This window comes from Lepidochelys kempii, chromosome 16, assembly GCF_965140285.1.
Source record: "Lepidochelys kempii isolate rLepKem1 chromosome 16, rLepKem1.hap1, whole genome shotgun sequence".
NCBI classification, from domain to species: domain Eukaryota; kingdom Metazoa; phylum Chordata; order Testudines; family Cheloniidae; genus Lepidochelys; species Lepidochelys kempii.
The window spans coordinates 8,776,618-8,790,467 of record NC_136395.1 but is presented as its reverse complement, the minus strand read 5'-3'; the positions used below and the strand labels follow the sequence as shown (position 1 = coordinate 8,790,467).

Sequence of the window (13,850 nt, the reverse complement as noted above, 5' to 3'; positions counted from 1 at the left end):
CCTTTGCCGGCTGCTCTGGACTGGCAGGAGTTGCTCTGAGTACACTCGCTCAGGCAGGCCGTCTTTATACAGCCCCGTCAGGCACTGCCCCGCCTTTTCCTGAGCTCCTCCAAGTGCATTCCTCTCTGGGGAGAGTGCAGCACCCTGGGCCGGGGGTTGGTTTCCTCCCCGTTCTGGTGCACAGAAACTAACCCACTGCACCTGGTAGCTATTTCCAGAGAGATCAATGGAGAGAATTCCTGGGACCCTCTTCCGAGTGTCCGATGGCCACACGGCAACACCATGCCCGCATCACGCAGCAGCCGTCGGACAACGCAGCTGCCGTATTCACTACCAACTTGTGCAACCGACCATGGGTCGTGTATTTCATAGACCCTCCAACCCCAAGTGCTTCCCAGCCAGGGAGGGCACACAACAGGGAGGGGACCGAAGAGGCCTAGGTGTGGGAGAAGGGAACTGTTTGGGCAGAGCCGAGTATTCTAATAGCATGAGTCAGGCCTCCCGAAATCATGAGTTTGACTTTAAAAAAATCACGAGATTTTAGAAGAGAATCGGCGCTGGGTGTGTTTGCGCTTCTCTCTGCAGCCATGAGGGCAAGAAACGGCCTTTCTTCGAGAACAGGCATTGCCATTTTCCCCTGATTTGTGATGTGTATTACTGCTCTGTGGGCAGATCCTCATGGCCACCTGAGACCCCAGGAGTCAGTGGGGCTCTGGCTAGGCTCAGCGGTTGCCGGAAGAGAGCAGCTTGCAGGATCAGGCCGTAGTGGGTTTCCCCTGCTGGCTGAGTGGGCAGTCAGGGTCTGGACCTGTTGTCAGCTCTTTTTCCTGGCTCAGTGACTAGAGCTCATGTTGCCCATGTCCCTTTATCAGTGAGACTGGGCAGAGGGGCGGGAGCAGGGCAGGGTAGAGACAGGGCAGATCTGGGAGGCTGGCTGCAGCAACAGGGCAGCGTGGAGCCGACATGATGGAGGCTGGGTGGTGGGTTAGCTGGAGGACGGTGGGGGCAGGCGATGCTGGGAGCTGAGCTGAGGGGCAATGTCCTGCAGCAGCTGGAGTCAGGGGGAGCTGAGACGTGAGGGGGCCTGGAGCAGGGCAAGCGGAGGCTGATGGGGCTGAGGGTGGCAGTGGAGATGGAATGAGGCAGCATGTGGCCAGGGGATTGGGTGGGGGCGCGGACCCCTGTGCTTCACATCTGCCCTGCCCAGCTAATCGTGGCTCTGGCCCTGCCAGCCCTGGCACCTGGGGCACTCCTGCGAGTGGCACTGCTCCCCTGCAGAGCTAAGCAGGGGCTGAGCAATGGGGCTAGGAGAGAACACTCACAGGTCCGTGATGCTGGCTAAATTGGGGGTCACAGCAGGGAGGCTGGCTAGGGGACGGGCATGCAGTGCTGTTCACTCTCCTTTGCACCCCTTGTAGTGTGCCATGTTCCCATCCCCCCTGAGCGCCCCAGCTGTATCTCATGGGGATTAACAAGCAGCCTCCTTCCCCAGGTTGCCCTGCAGGGGCTGGGACCCTGGTAACATACTCCACCATGAGCTCTTGGGTGCAGTGTAGGTTACAACAGCCGGGGGGTCTGTGGCTGGGTTGGGGAGTACAGAAAATTCCCCCACCCCTGGAGTAACTCTAACAGCATATGGGGCTTGCTCCTCTGGTCATGTGACACTCAGGGCTGGGATAGCAAGGGGCTGTGGGTCAGAACTGAGGGGCCTCAGAAGAGCGTGAAGGGAGCCCAGGGCTGGAATAGCAGAGTTGGGATTGAGGGTCATCGGCAGAACAGGGTGGGACAGCAGAGGATTGTGGATCAGGGCTGAAGGTCATGGGCAGGGCAGGAAGGGAGCCCAGGCCTGGGATAGAGGCGGCTGCAGGTCAAGACTGGGGAATGCTGGCCGGGGCCCCTCCCATTGCATGATTAACTTGTCAATCCTTTGGGACAGATAATTTATGAACTCATCTTTGAGCATTTTCCAACGTCAAGGCCCAATGGAACAGGGCTGGTGTGCAGTCTAGCCCTTTGCTACATGTTTCTGAAGCCCCGGCTATACACCTAGGGACAGATCCTTAGTTGGTGTAAACTAAGCTTCTGTGCAGCTCTCTGATTGACAACAGAGCTCCCAGCCCTTTGTCCCGAGCAGCTCATTACATAAAGGTCTTGTGCAACCACTGAAACTCTGCCCTCGCTCTTCCTTCCATTGGGAGACACACCACCTGTGTTATCACAACCAACATGTGACAAAGTGGGACCTATTTGTAATATTTTTATGATGCCTATGTGTGCCTCAGTTTCCCCTGTATGCTACATTGTTCCCCAGTGGGTGGATAAGGACTGTTTGCTCTCAGGGCAGGCTGAGGCACAGGTGTTAATGGCGCCCAGCTGTGTGAGCCGGGATGGGTCACTGAAAAGGCCTGGCAGAGGCTGACTCTGACACAACACTGGAAAACCCAATCATCAGGACACTGCCCGCCAGCAACTAAGGCCCCAGAGGGAGACAGATTTCCCCACCTCTCAGCAGGGAAGTTGAGCACAATCCCCCAGCTCGAGAACCAAGGCCTGGGAGGTTTGAGGTGTGGGATAAGAGCTGGAACTCAGACAGACACAGACAGAGCTTGAACACTGGGTTCACTCCAGCCTCTCTGGTCTCACCAGGATGGACGATGCTTTGACCTTCCTCTCTCTATGCTCACCTGAGGACTTCCTCTGCTGTGTTTCACTTAACTATAAACCCGCCTGTTTTGATAACACTGTTTGGTTAATCACTGCAAACGCCTGGGGAGGTGTGCTGATTCCGGCGGGCATTCAAGGCTCTGCCCAGGGTCTGTCTTGGCTGGATTCACTGAACAGAGCCCCCGCTGTGAAGCAGAGCTGCTGGAGCCCCAGAGGTTTGGCTTAAGGATGGGGTGAGGCCATGTGGGCTACGTTGGAGGGCGAGTGAGATCCTGTGGGGGGTCTGGCACAGTCATTCTGTGCGGGGTCTGGCACGCCTCCTAGAGCCTGTTCCAAAGCTGGCATGGGAGAACTGATCCTGTGGATCCGTGACACCAGGAAGCACCCCACAGAAAGGGGAGAAGAAGCTGGACATGACCTCAGGGTGCCCAGCCTGGGGCTCACTGACAGATTGGGGCAGTTCTGCTGCACTGCCCTTCCAGCCACTGCTTTTCCTCACGCCGGATCGTAACTCCCAGTGACCAATCCCACAGGGGACTTGCCTGGAGCTGCTTGCAGATTCTCAGCCCCCCCATGATTGAACAGGTGCGATGGCGAGCCTGTCTCAGTTTCCCCTTGCTCAGACAATCACCATTTGGTCCCAGATCTGCTGGCTCCTTGCTGTGATTCCAGCCAAAATAACAGTCTTTCCCTTCTCAGGGCAGTGAAGAGTCTACCAAGTCAGGAGGCTGGTAACCCTAGAGGAGGGCCAGCTGTCTCTTGGGATTCAGGCCCCTTTGCTCTCGGGGGTCTAACCACCCCTCTGTTGGGGCAGAGAGGGGAACTCAGCTATCAAGAAGAGTGCCCTGATGGATAAATATAACACCCTGCAGCGCCCCATAGGTCACACTGTGGGGCTGGGCCAGGCGCCCTGCTCTGGGTGTTGCACCACATAGCAATGCCACTCACTCGAATTGGGCCCTCCCCCACTCCGTCACACAGGCCCCCATGACTACCAGGGCTTGTCTTTTGGCTATTTCTGTTATTTGCTCTAGAAATGCCCCAGCCACCACCTCTTCCTGATCCGGCGGACTGTACTAGGCCCCCAGCATGACATCACCCCTAGTTTCCCCCCCAGAGACTTTCAGCTGATCTGCGGCTCACCTCTCTCAGAACAAACCTACCTTCTGGGTGTACCATGCAATGCCTCCTCCCATTTCCCCCTCTGCCTGTCCTTCCCTACTGAGCTATGCCCCTCTATACCAATACTCATAGGTGCTGACTCTGCACCCACCAGCAGCCAAGCTCCCCTCCCCCCACACCCTGCCCCACCCCCCCCTTGCCTCCACCTCCTCCCCCTCCCCTGAGAACATCCCCGCATCTCTTCCCAGTGCTTGCCGCCGCAAAACAGCTGTTTCGCAGTATAACAAGCTCTGGGAGGGAGGCGGGAGGAGTGGGAACGTGGCACACTCAGGGGAGGAGGCAGGGAAGAGGCGGGGTCGGGGATTTGGGGAAGGGGTTGGAATAGGGGCAGGGAGGGGGCAGAGTTGGGGTGGGGACTTTGGGGGAAGGGGTTGGAATGGGGGCAGGGCACGGGTGGAGTCAGGACGGGGCCGGGGGCAGAGGGGGGTCGAGCACCCACCGAAGCCAGCAAAAGTCGGCACCGATGCAGGCATGAGCTTTATCCCAACTCTTGGGGATGCCAGTTAACTGATAACTTAGCTCATGTAGTAAAATTCCCAGCTCTGCCTGTTTATTCCCCAGCCACTTTGCATTTGAGATCCCCCGGGCTCAGGGCAGCCCGCCAGAGCTGGTGGACAGCCCGGTCCCCCAGCCCATGGTGGAATCTCCTTCCTTATAAGTTTTTAAGGTCAGGCTTGACAGAGCTCTGGCTGGGATGATTTAGTTGGTGTTGGTCCTGCTTTGAGCAGGGGGTTGGACTCGAGGACCTCCTGAGGTCCCTTCCAACCCTGATATTCTATGATTCCTTCTGCCCCTTCCCCAGGCCTGGGAGGGGTGAAGATCCTGCCCCTGCTGAAAGGTGAGGGGAGGAGCCATGAAATGCTGGGGGCTCCCTGCCCCCTTCCCCCCCACACTCTCTCTGTGTAAATGCACATTGTTATGTAAATGTATGTAGAGTGTCATTCAAATCCACAATCTACTGCTTTTTCGCTGGGAGGCTACTGGATGGGTGTCATTTAAGCCAGGGGTTTAAGCACATGCTAATGTCACCTAGGTGCATGTCCCCTTGACCTGAACGAGAGCATCTTGCATCTCTGGACAATGTAAACGAGTCTCTTAATGGACACAAAAGACAGGTGCATTTGTGATACTGGCACCTACGCCCTTGGGTGAGGCTCTGCGTGCAGCACCTAGCACAATGGGGCTGTGCGCATTGATCATAACCGGGGCTTCTGGATGCTACCATCATACACCTGACAACATCCAGTGCCTGGTACAGCAGTGCCCTGGGACATGACTGGGGTCTCCTAGGCACTACCATAATACCTATAATAGCCATTGCACCACAGTCCCCAGAGGGCCGGTAGGTGGCTACAGCTCTGTCTCCGCACCCTGAGCTAGAGTGGAACCAACAACCCAGCGACCAAAGGCTCTTTCTCCACCCACCTTCTGAAGTGATGCTAGTCCCAGAGCTGGTTTGAAAGTCCTTGTTCTGCCCTTCTGGAGGGATGCAGGCAAAGCGATGCCGTATGAAGAGCAACCCCACTGGTCATTAACTCGAGGCCCAAGCTGGGATGGTTATATAGTTTTTTTATTTAAAACAATCATTTTCACATCTTGTTGGATTTTTTGCTAGCAATATACAGGCTCTTCCAGGCCGTCCCCACTCGTCTGCGCCTCCCACGCCATCCATGCGGTGCAATCAAACAGCACCCTCCTGCCCCCGGCCATAACAGAGAAAGCTGGCAGCTGAGGAGAGAGGTGGGGGACCCAAACCATACAAGAAAATGGAGTTAAGGCAGCACGCCAGACAGCGGGGCTCAAATAATCAAAGGGAAGGCAACAGCTCAGAAAGCCCTGCATGGGCCAGGCCTTTGTGGGAGCAGCACCACTGAGCCTCCGAGGGACCCATCCCCTTGGAAGCTTGAGGGCAGTGGTTCTCAAGCTTATTTCATTACCCCCCTTTGTGTCTGTAGTTGTTTAAACCCATCCCCCCGAGTACTTTTACCTCCACCCAGGAGAGCGGCGGCTGCGGGCTGGGCGCCCGGCCCCGAGGGCGGAGCGGAGAGCGGCGGCTGCCGGCCGGGCGCCCGGCCCCGAGGGCGGAGCCGAGAGCGGCGGCTGCCGGCCGGGCGCCCGGCCCCGAGGGCGGAGCCGAGAGCGGCGGCTGCCGGCCGGGCGCCCGGCTCTGAAGGCTGCGCCATGCCAGCAGCAGCACCAAAGGCAGCAAGGGAGACAACGTGACAAGTGATATTCGTCAATCTCACTTTTCACAGCAGACCACGCCCCATTGCCACCCTTACTTCTGCGCTGCTGCTGCCCCCCCGGGGCTGACAGCTGGAGCTCTGCTGCCTCCAAGTGAGGGACGGGGATGGGGAGGAAGGAGAGCCCAAGCAGCGGGACTCCGGCTTTCAGCCCCAGGGCGGTGGGGTTCCGACTGTCCCTTTATCCCCACCTCCCAGGTGTGCACGGCCCTTCTGCGTGAGCCCCAGCCACTCGGGCTGACAGGCAGTGCTCTTTGAGAAAAGGCACAAAGCTCTCGCCTCCCTTGACACATGCCTGAGCCTCCCGTGGGAGGCCTGCCCCCCAGTTTGAGAACCGCGGCTTCAGCGCACAGTTACAAGGGACAGCAGTGGTTACGCACGGCCCCTTGGAACTGTGGTTGGGGCCATCAGAACCTGGGACCTCCGGAGCTAAAAACCAGAGGCCTCTTCTGCTTGAGTGAACAGGCCAGACCTCGTAGGTCGCAGCCAGCAACTGCATACCCCGCAATACATGACCTAGCCTCGAGAGGGGGCCAAAGAGCCAGATTGGGCTAGCAGGGCTTAAAATGGATTTCCACCTCTCCTTCCGTGCCTCTAATGCCACCACCAGCGTGTGTGTAAGCTACGGCAGCCCTGCCCGGAGTGCTGCCCTTTGAGATGAACCCCTAGCTGAGGGGAAGGGCCACGCGAATTGCTCCATCACAGACAGCTCTGCTTCTATCACTCACCCCCCCTTCGGATCAGTGAGGCTCAGCACCAGATGCTTTGTTCCTCCAGAAGGTCAAGGCCTCTGGCTGCTGAGGGAATGCCAGGAGAAGAGGAGCTTGAGTCAGAAGGTGGCAGCAAGAGCGAGGTGCACTCAGAAAAAGGGGCCCTGTTTCTGTGGGTGCCATTCGCCCCAGGCTATGGGGCAGCATGAAGCCCAGGTGTAACGCTGACAGACCCCGGTCATCGGCAGGCGGGATTGAACCGGGAGCTTAGTGCATGAGCTAAAAGCCAACTGGCGGTTAGCTAAGGCTGTAAAGCAGACTCATTAACTTCTCCCTCTCAAAATGGTCTTGGTGCCCTAGATGGGCTAGAGCAGCACACCCAGGAGGTGTGTGGGTTACACAGGCCCTGATGAAGCTCTGGCCTGAAGGGTTATGCAGCACCTGGCCTTGCACAGAGGCTCTGCACACGGGTGCTCCACCCAATCCAACTGGGCAGCTAGGGGGGAAACTGGTGGTCAGGCTGATCCCAATAAGAAATTGGGTGGAATTAACTGGGCCTCAGCCTGGTGAGGGAGACCCGGTGGCTCTGAGGCCTGAACTCCCTGGCTGAGGGCCAGTTAATTGCACCTGTCTAACCCACTCAGTTTCTAAATTGGCACAACCTCCTTGTGTGGACACTCACAGCAATGACAGACCAACCCAACTAAACCAGGAGCTACCCCCACACCCATTCGAGAGGGTCTGCACAGGGAGGCTGCTCTGGTCTAACTAGACTGTTTTAGCTCAGTGGGTGTTACTTCTGTCCGGACCGGCCCAAAGCTTCTGAACCAGGACAGAGTACCCGTCCCTTCGCCCTGAACTGATCATGTAACTCACCTGCCTTGGGCTCTCACAGCAGATTATTAAAAGAGGGAAAGAAATCTAGAGAGTCTCTGGGACAGAAGCAGATTTCCTGCCACGTAGCCTGGATTTAGTCTCAATTTCCATGTTCCTTTTTAACACAGCAGAAACTCCAATTAAACCAAGTGCTAACGAGCAAGCTGAAAGTTGGACTCCCCTCAGGGCTGGTGCCCCAGGAAGCGGTAGCACTGCCTACAGGTGGCATGTGGTATTACGATGATTTAAAAAGCACCCCCAATGAAGAGTTATGGGCCTGTTCCTGCTCCCACTGGTGTAAATGTCAATGGAGTGAGAGCAGGATCAGGTCCAGAACTGGGGAAAGCAAAGACAAGATACTGGCTGAGAGAGGGAGCAGGGGATTGGGAACGAGGAGGGATTTCCTGCAGTGGCTTTTAAGGAGGAAGCTGAAGGAGGCCAGGCAGGGCGTGCTGCTGTTTGCAGGCAGGAAGCAGAGAAGGGGGACTGGAAGTGAAGGGAGTGGTGAGAAGAGTGGAGGGGGAGGAAGTGTCTATGGTGTGAGCCGTCACGCAGCCCGAAGTGCCCAGCCCTGCAAGAAGCACAGGCAGAATTCTGGTCTTTGCTGCACTGGGGTGAAGCTGGAGGTACGGCACTGCCGACCGTGGGGTGGTCCTAGTTATACGGGCAAGTCCTCTCCTCAAGAGGTAGGGCGGGGGGAATGACATCATGGCTTTGATGAATGACTAATGTTGTGATGTCACTTCCGGGGGCAGGGCTTTGGGGATGACATCACTCATCCTCTCCTGCGGCCTGTATGTCTTTTGGCTGGGGCTGGAGCCGGAGCCAAGCAGGGCTTTGCTGGGGGTAGTCCCATGAGCCTGCAGGCTGCCCCATCAAACACATCGCCCCCGGACACAAACTGACCAATTTTCAAAATGCTTTAAAAATACATGGTCTGACAATGGTACTTTCAATAGGGGAAAAATACACGTCTATCGTATCACAATCTAGAACCTGCAGGACCTGAAGCCTGGCCAGCTTGGTGCTACCATAGATGCAGGCATGGTCTGTCTCAGGGCACACACGGCAAGCCCCAGCCTTGGAGAGTGAGCTCTGCTGCCCGTTCCCCCACCGACCCCTAACGCTGCTCTCCCCACTCAGCCCCCTGGGTAGCAGATGGCTGGTGGGGAGGTGGCTGGACTATAGCAAGTGGGTCGGGGGGTGGGCAGTACCTGCAGCCCTTACAGCCCAGAGTTGTGTGGGTGGGCACTGAAAGCAAAGCACAGGGGGGGTCTCGCTCAGGCACAGCAGCTTGGCCTTCCCAATGAAGCCGGCGGGGAACGTGCAGCCGGGTCACCATGGGGCCAAGGCAGCCGAACAGCCCCCTGCATGAGGCACTGGCAGCATTCCCAAAGCCCAGGGAGAAGCAGGCCAGGACCATGAATAAAACCTGGGGCCATTTGCTAAATGAGCTTCTGGGCCTGGGTTTCTAACACCCCTGCAGTGCGGCGGGACGATCCGGAGCCATCGTTTTGGCGGCCCAGCCCTGAAGGAACGGGGGGGTAGGCTGAACAGTAGGGCAGGGGGCAGCCCCTTTCCTAAGGAGATGGCAGGGTAGGACTGACTTGGGATACGGGACTGGGCGGGGGTGCCAGGAGCAGAACGCTGCTGCAGGCCCAGCCCTGAGCCACTAGCTCATAGGCCTGAAGGGGGTGGGCACGTACCTGTGCATTCATACAGGGCTTTAACCCAGCAGCCCCACCAGCTGCCTGGGGAGCCCCTGCTGGCTCCCCCCCCCCCAAAGCTTTGCAGAGCTCCCACAGGCACACACCTGGCTGACAAATGGCTACCTCCCCTGTGTAGGGAGGCTAGAGCCCCTGAATACAAACGGGTCTTTGGGGCTGGGGACGGAGGTGGGACGCTGAGCCCAGGGCTGACCCTTGCCGCTGGGCTCCCTCTTGACTTTGCAGGCAGCCCTGGCGGGACCCACGCGCTGGGACGATGTCACCACACTGAAGGGGCTTCGCAAACAGCAGCCACCCTCCGTGGAAAAGACAAACCATTACAAGGGTGGGGCGATGCTGAGTCTGAGAACCAACGCGGACCCTGAGCAAAAGCACCCCTGGCCCACACCTGGCTTCCACACCTGATGGAGCCTCCGCCCTCCTGGAGCACTGTCCTCCAAGGCCCTAGGAGAACAGAGCCCACGGGGGCCAGCAAACAGCTGCAAAGACACAAAGAGCTACAAGATGAGCAAAGGCCATGAAGTGGGAAGAGACACCCCATAGGTCCCCTTGGCAATGGGCACTCAGTAGCTGGTGTAGATTGGTGGGTCCAGAATAGCCAAGTGGTCCATACAGTACCAGCTGCTGCATATCCAGTCCTCCACCAGCCAGGCAGGATTGGAACAAATTGGCTGAGCCCCAGAGTTTGGAGAGGAGCAAAGGAAATCCCCCGGGCAGTGATGCCAGGGCCGAGCCATGCCGAGATCAGCCCTGGCTCCGGGGAGTCAGTTCAAGCCAAACCAGTCCACGGGCTCCTCCGCAGAAAGGAGGGACATCGGCTGAGTCTGTTACAAGGTGCTGGGCAGCGTTGACACTCCTGCAACGTCAGGCAAGCCCTCTACCCGCCGCTGAAGGGGAGAAGCCAGTATTAAGAGAGCAGACTGGCTCAAGGATGCTCCCAGCATGGAGACCTCGGCTTCCTCCATGGAAGGTATTTCGCAAGGGAAGCTCTAGGGGCTGGGAAAACAGGTGTGACTTCCATTCTCCCAGCCATGCCCTCGCCTCAACTCCCCCGCCGCCCCCGGCAACATGTTACATACATTGCTCCCCTGCCTACCCAGTCTCAGGCCAGGCTGCCAGCCCAAGTGAGTGACCCTGGATTTTATTGCAGATGTTAAAGTTAAAATAACGGTCCATTGCCCGCGGGAAGGGGCCTTGGCTGCCTCACACCCACAACCTTCCTGATGCCTTGCCGCTAAAGGAAAACCAATATGATTCACAGCTTCAAACCCAAAGACCTGAGTGCAGCCCTCCTGAGCAACCCTCCAAAAACATACCGGTGTGTCTGCTGGGGCAGCTCAGGACATGGGTTTTATAAATTATTATAAACACCACCAGGTCAGGAAATAAAAGGAAAGGTGCATCCTGACGGCGACCCTGTTAATGCAATGCCAGGATGCCACGCAGCCAGTGCCCAGTGACCCCGTTCTGTCAGCAGAACCTTGGGGCATGAGATGTCTCTGACACCAGACACTTCTGCGCAGGAACTAGCTGCTGTGTGGGCTCCCAGGGCGAGGCCAGCTGGCCACGGCAGCTCAAGCAAGGACAAACCGCAGGCAGGCCCAGCAGGGGTACGGGGTTAATGGTGGCAGAGTGAAGGCTGCAGGGATCCAGAGCCCAGGTGGGGCACGGGCCACTCCATGGCCAGGAAACCAAGCAGCACGTACCTGGCCTCAAACAGAATCACACCAGGATGGAGGGGGGGCTTTGCTTGTGCTCCAATGTTCGAGGGGGTCCTCCACAGCCCTTGGCTCACCTGGATCCCTGGCATCCCTCAGGGGCCATCTCCCCTTGGCGAGATCACATCCAGTCTCCCTTCAGCCTCCGCTCCCTCCTATGCTGCCAGACAGGGCCACAGCTCCGTGGAGAAGATGGACCTTTGGCCCAGGGATTCAGGAGGCCTCTAGCCACTCCAGGCCCAGATACACCCCCGGGGCCTGACCATGCTGCCCTGGTGCCTCTCGTGGCAAGACGCCTGGGGGCTGCCCAGTCTCCTGTCCCAGGCTCCCCTCCACGCCCCCATGCAGCTGGGGGCAGCCGAGTGTTCTGGCTGGGAACTCAAGGCCGCATCAGGCTGGCACTGGGATGCCCCAGTTGACCAGGAAGGCAGGTCAGCCGCCTCCATGCACTCCACTGGACCCTGTGCATGGGAGGGCTGGCCTGCTCCAGTGGGCGCGGGATGCTGGACAAGTAATATCACCCTCCACTCCCCACAATGGCCACACCCACTGGAATAGAAACCCTAATGCTGCTGCATGAAGGTGTTCCCAGGGTTACCCCTTCAACCTGAACTGGCTCCCTAGAGGTGACAGGTCCCATCCTGCTCCGGCAGCCCCCAGCCTCCATCTCCTTAACTACAAATTATTCCAGGATTTTTTTCTCCCTAGTTTAAAATAAAGGGGTGTGTGTGTCAGAGATCAGGCCAGAGTATGCAGTGCCCTGTGAGTCTACTCTGCCCTGGCTGCCCCCGCAGGGGCTCTCTGTACCCCTGTTCTGGGGACAGGTCTGATTAAAACTCATGTGAGTACCCACCCAAGCCAGAACGGGGTGGGATTAGCCTGGGGGAGGGTGCGCAGGGGCTGGCCGTTCATCTGAGAGTCGGCTGGCATGGTGGTTGCCTTCTATAGCAAAGGGGCGGCTGGAGAAAAACTCAAGCTGGCCTTGTCGCAGAATGGCTCCCTGCTGATGAAGAAAGCAGGTCTGGGGTCCTGCCGCCCCCTGGACGGGGAAGGGGTAGCAGATTGACCAGGTGGTGGGTGGGGGGCCAATGAAAGGGGGGCTGCAGCCTCTGCACAGTTTGCTTTAGAGACAGGCCTGAACCTCAAAGCGTGGATCTCCGCAGGCCGGAGCTCTTGAGGATGGGCTGGTGGTGAAAGCAGCTTGATGAGTGGCTCCTGCCGGCCCCCGCAGCCCCGGCCCTGCCGCCAGAACGCAGTCTCACCCTCAGGCAGCCAGGGCCTGGGAGCCGAGTGCGGGCTCGTACACAGACGCATTGCCAAGTGTGAGCAGCCTTCAAAGCCCTGGAATTGCTCAGCCGTGGCTGGGAGTCACTTGCGGTGTCCCTCGGCACCCCGGCAGCCTGGCGGGAGACAGCCTGTTTCTGACAGCAGTGCTTTGGGCAGCAGGGAAAGCCCTCCCCCTCGGCCCTCCTCCAAGCCCGCATTTCACGGCGGCTGCCCCATGTTTTAAAAACCCACATGAGCCAGACACGCAAGGGAAGCAAAGCCCAGCTCCCGGCGTCGCTGCGCCAAGCCATCTGTCACATCATTAAAAAAATAAATCTTCCATCTCTGCGGCTGAGCCACCCACTCCTGCCTCTGGGGGCAGCACCAGGTAACCGCATGGAATCCGCCCCGGAGGCGCAGCTGGACGGTGAGCCCTTTGCGGGCCAGGGGAAGCAAACTGCCAGCCCTGGCCGCGCTCCGCAGGGTGCGGCTCCTCTCACGTCCCTCCGGAAAGGATCAAAGGAAGCGGTGGCCGCACGCAGTCTGCTCTGTACATTTACTCCTTCCTTCTTTGCCACCTTCCTGCAACCCCCAGGCAACCCGCCCTTCTCCCCTCTGTCACTGCAAGCAGCCCCACAGCTGCCGCAGGGAAAACAGCTGCTCCAGGCAAGGCGAGGGTCCCCTAGCTGTGGGCCTGGCCAGTGGAGAGAAGCCTCCTGTGTCCATTCAGGCCAGTGCTCTGCCCTCAAGTCTCTCTGGGCCTTGCCGCGGCAGCCCCATGACAGCCTCTGGTTCGGGCTGGAGGATCCAGGCGTCTAACAGCCTTGCCGACAGAGGGTGGAGATGGCCACCCGTCTCACTAATGCTGGATGACTGCCACTCAATGGAGGGCGGGGAGGGGCAGGGCACTGGGGCAAAGGGGAGTCACCGGCTCCTAGGCTGGGGAGTTCGCTCCCCCCGGCTCCTCAGCAGAGAGTGTCCGTGTTGAAGGAGAGCTGAGCCTGCAGAGAGAAGAGCGGCAGGGGGTCACATGAGAGCAGCCGTCCTCAGGGGGCTTCAGTGGTTCTGATCTGTACAGGGTCTGCAACCCCCCCAGGCCCTGCTGGTGAAAGCGAGACATCCCCACCCAGCCAGCAGGGAATTAGGCTCTGGGAGTACTGCTCTGGTTCCACCAAGCCCAGCATCCCTCAGCCGGGCCAGCCCCAGGCACTGAGACCCAGCTCCTCTCCTGGAGAGCTTCTGGGACCATCCCCCCTGCAGGCCCAGAGGAGAAGCCAGACAGGAGAGCTCAGGGGCTGGGGAACGGGCGTCTCCCTGGGAGCCGCAAGCAGGGCACAAGGGGCATCACCCCTTGTCGGGGAGTGGGACTTAGACAGCAGAGGCAGCCTGAGCAGATTCCTGCAGCCCGAGGGCTGGGTTCTGACCCCGATCCTGCCAGGGCAGCCCCTCGGCTGCAGTGGAGTC

At 58.6% G+C, this 13,850-nt stretch overlaps 1 protein-coding gene across 3 annotated transcripts in view; it reads right to left on the bottom strand.

Annotated features, from left to right (window-relative positions):
- Positions 1-5,398: 5,398 nt before the first annotated feature.
- Positions 5,399-13,850, bottom strand: part of ABCA2 (ATP binding cassette subfamily A member 2) — a 139,962-nt gene continuing 131,510 nt past the window's right edge. For all 3 annotated transcript variants that reach the window (XM_073313792.2, XM_073313793.2, XM_073313794.2), the window contains one exon: positions 5,399-13,387. In XM_073313792.2, the coding sequence (XP_073169893.1) occupies positions 13,352-13,387 (36 nt within the window). In that variant the 3' untranslated portion in view covers positions 5,399-13,351. The remainder of the gene's footprint in view (positions 13,388-13,850) is intronic.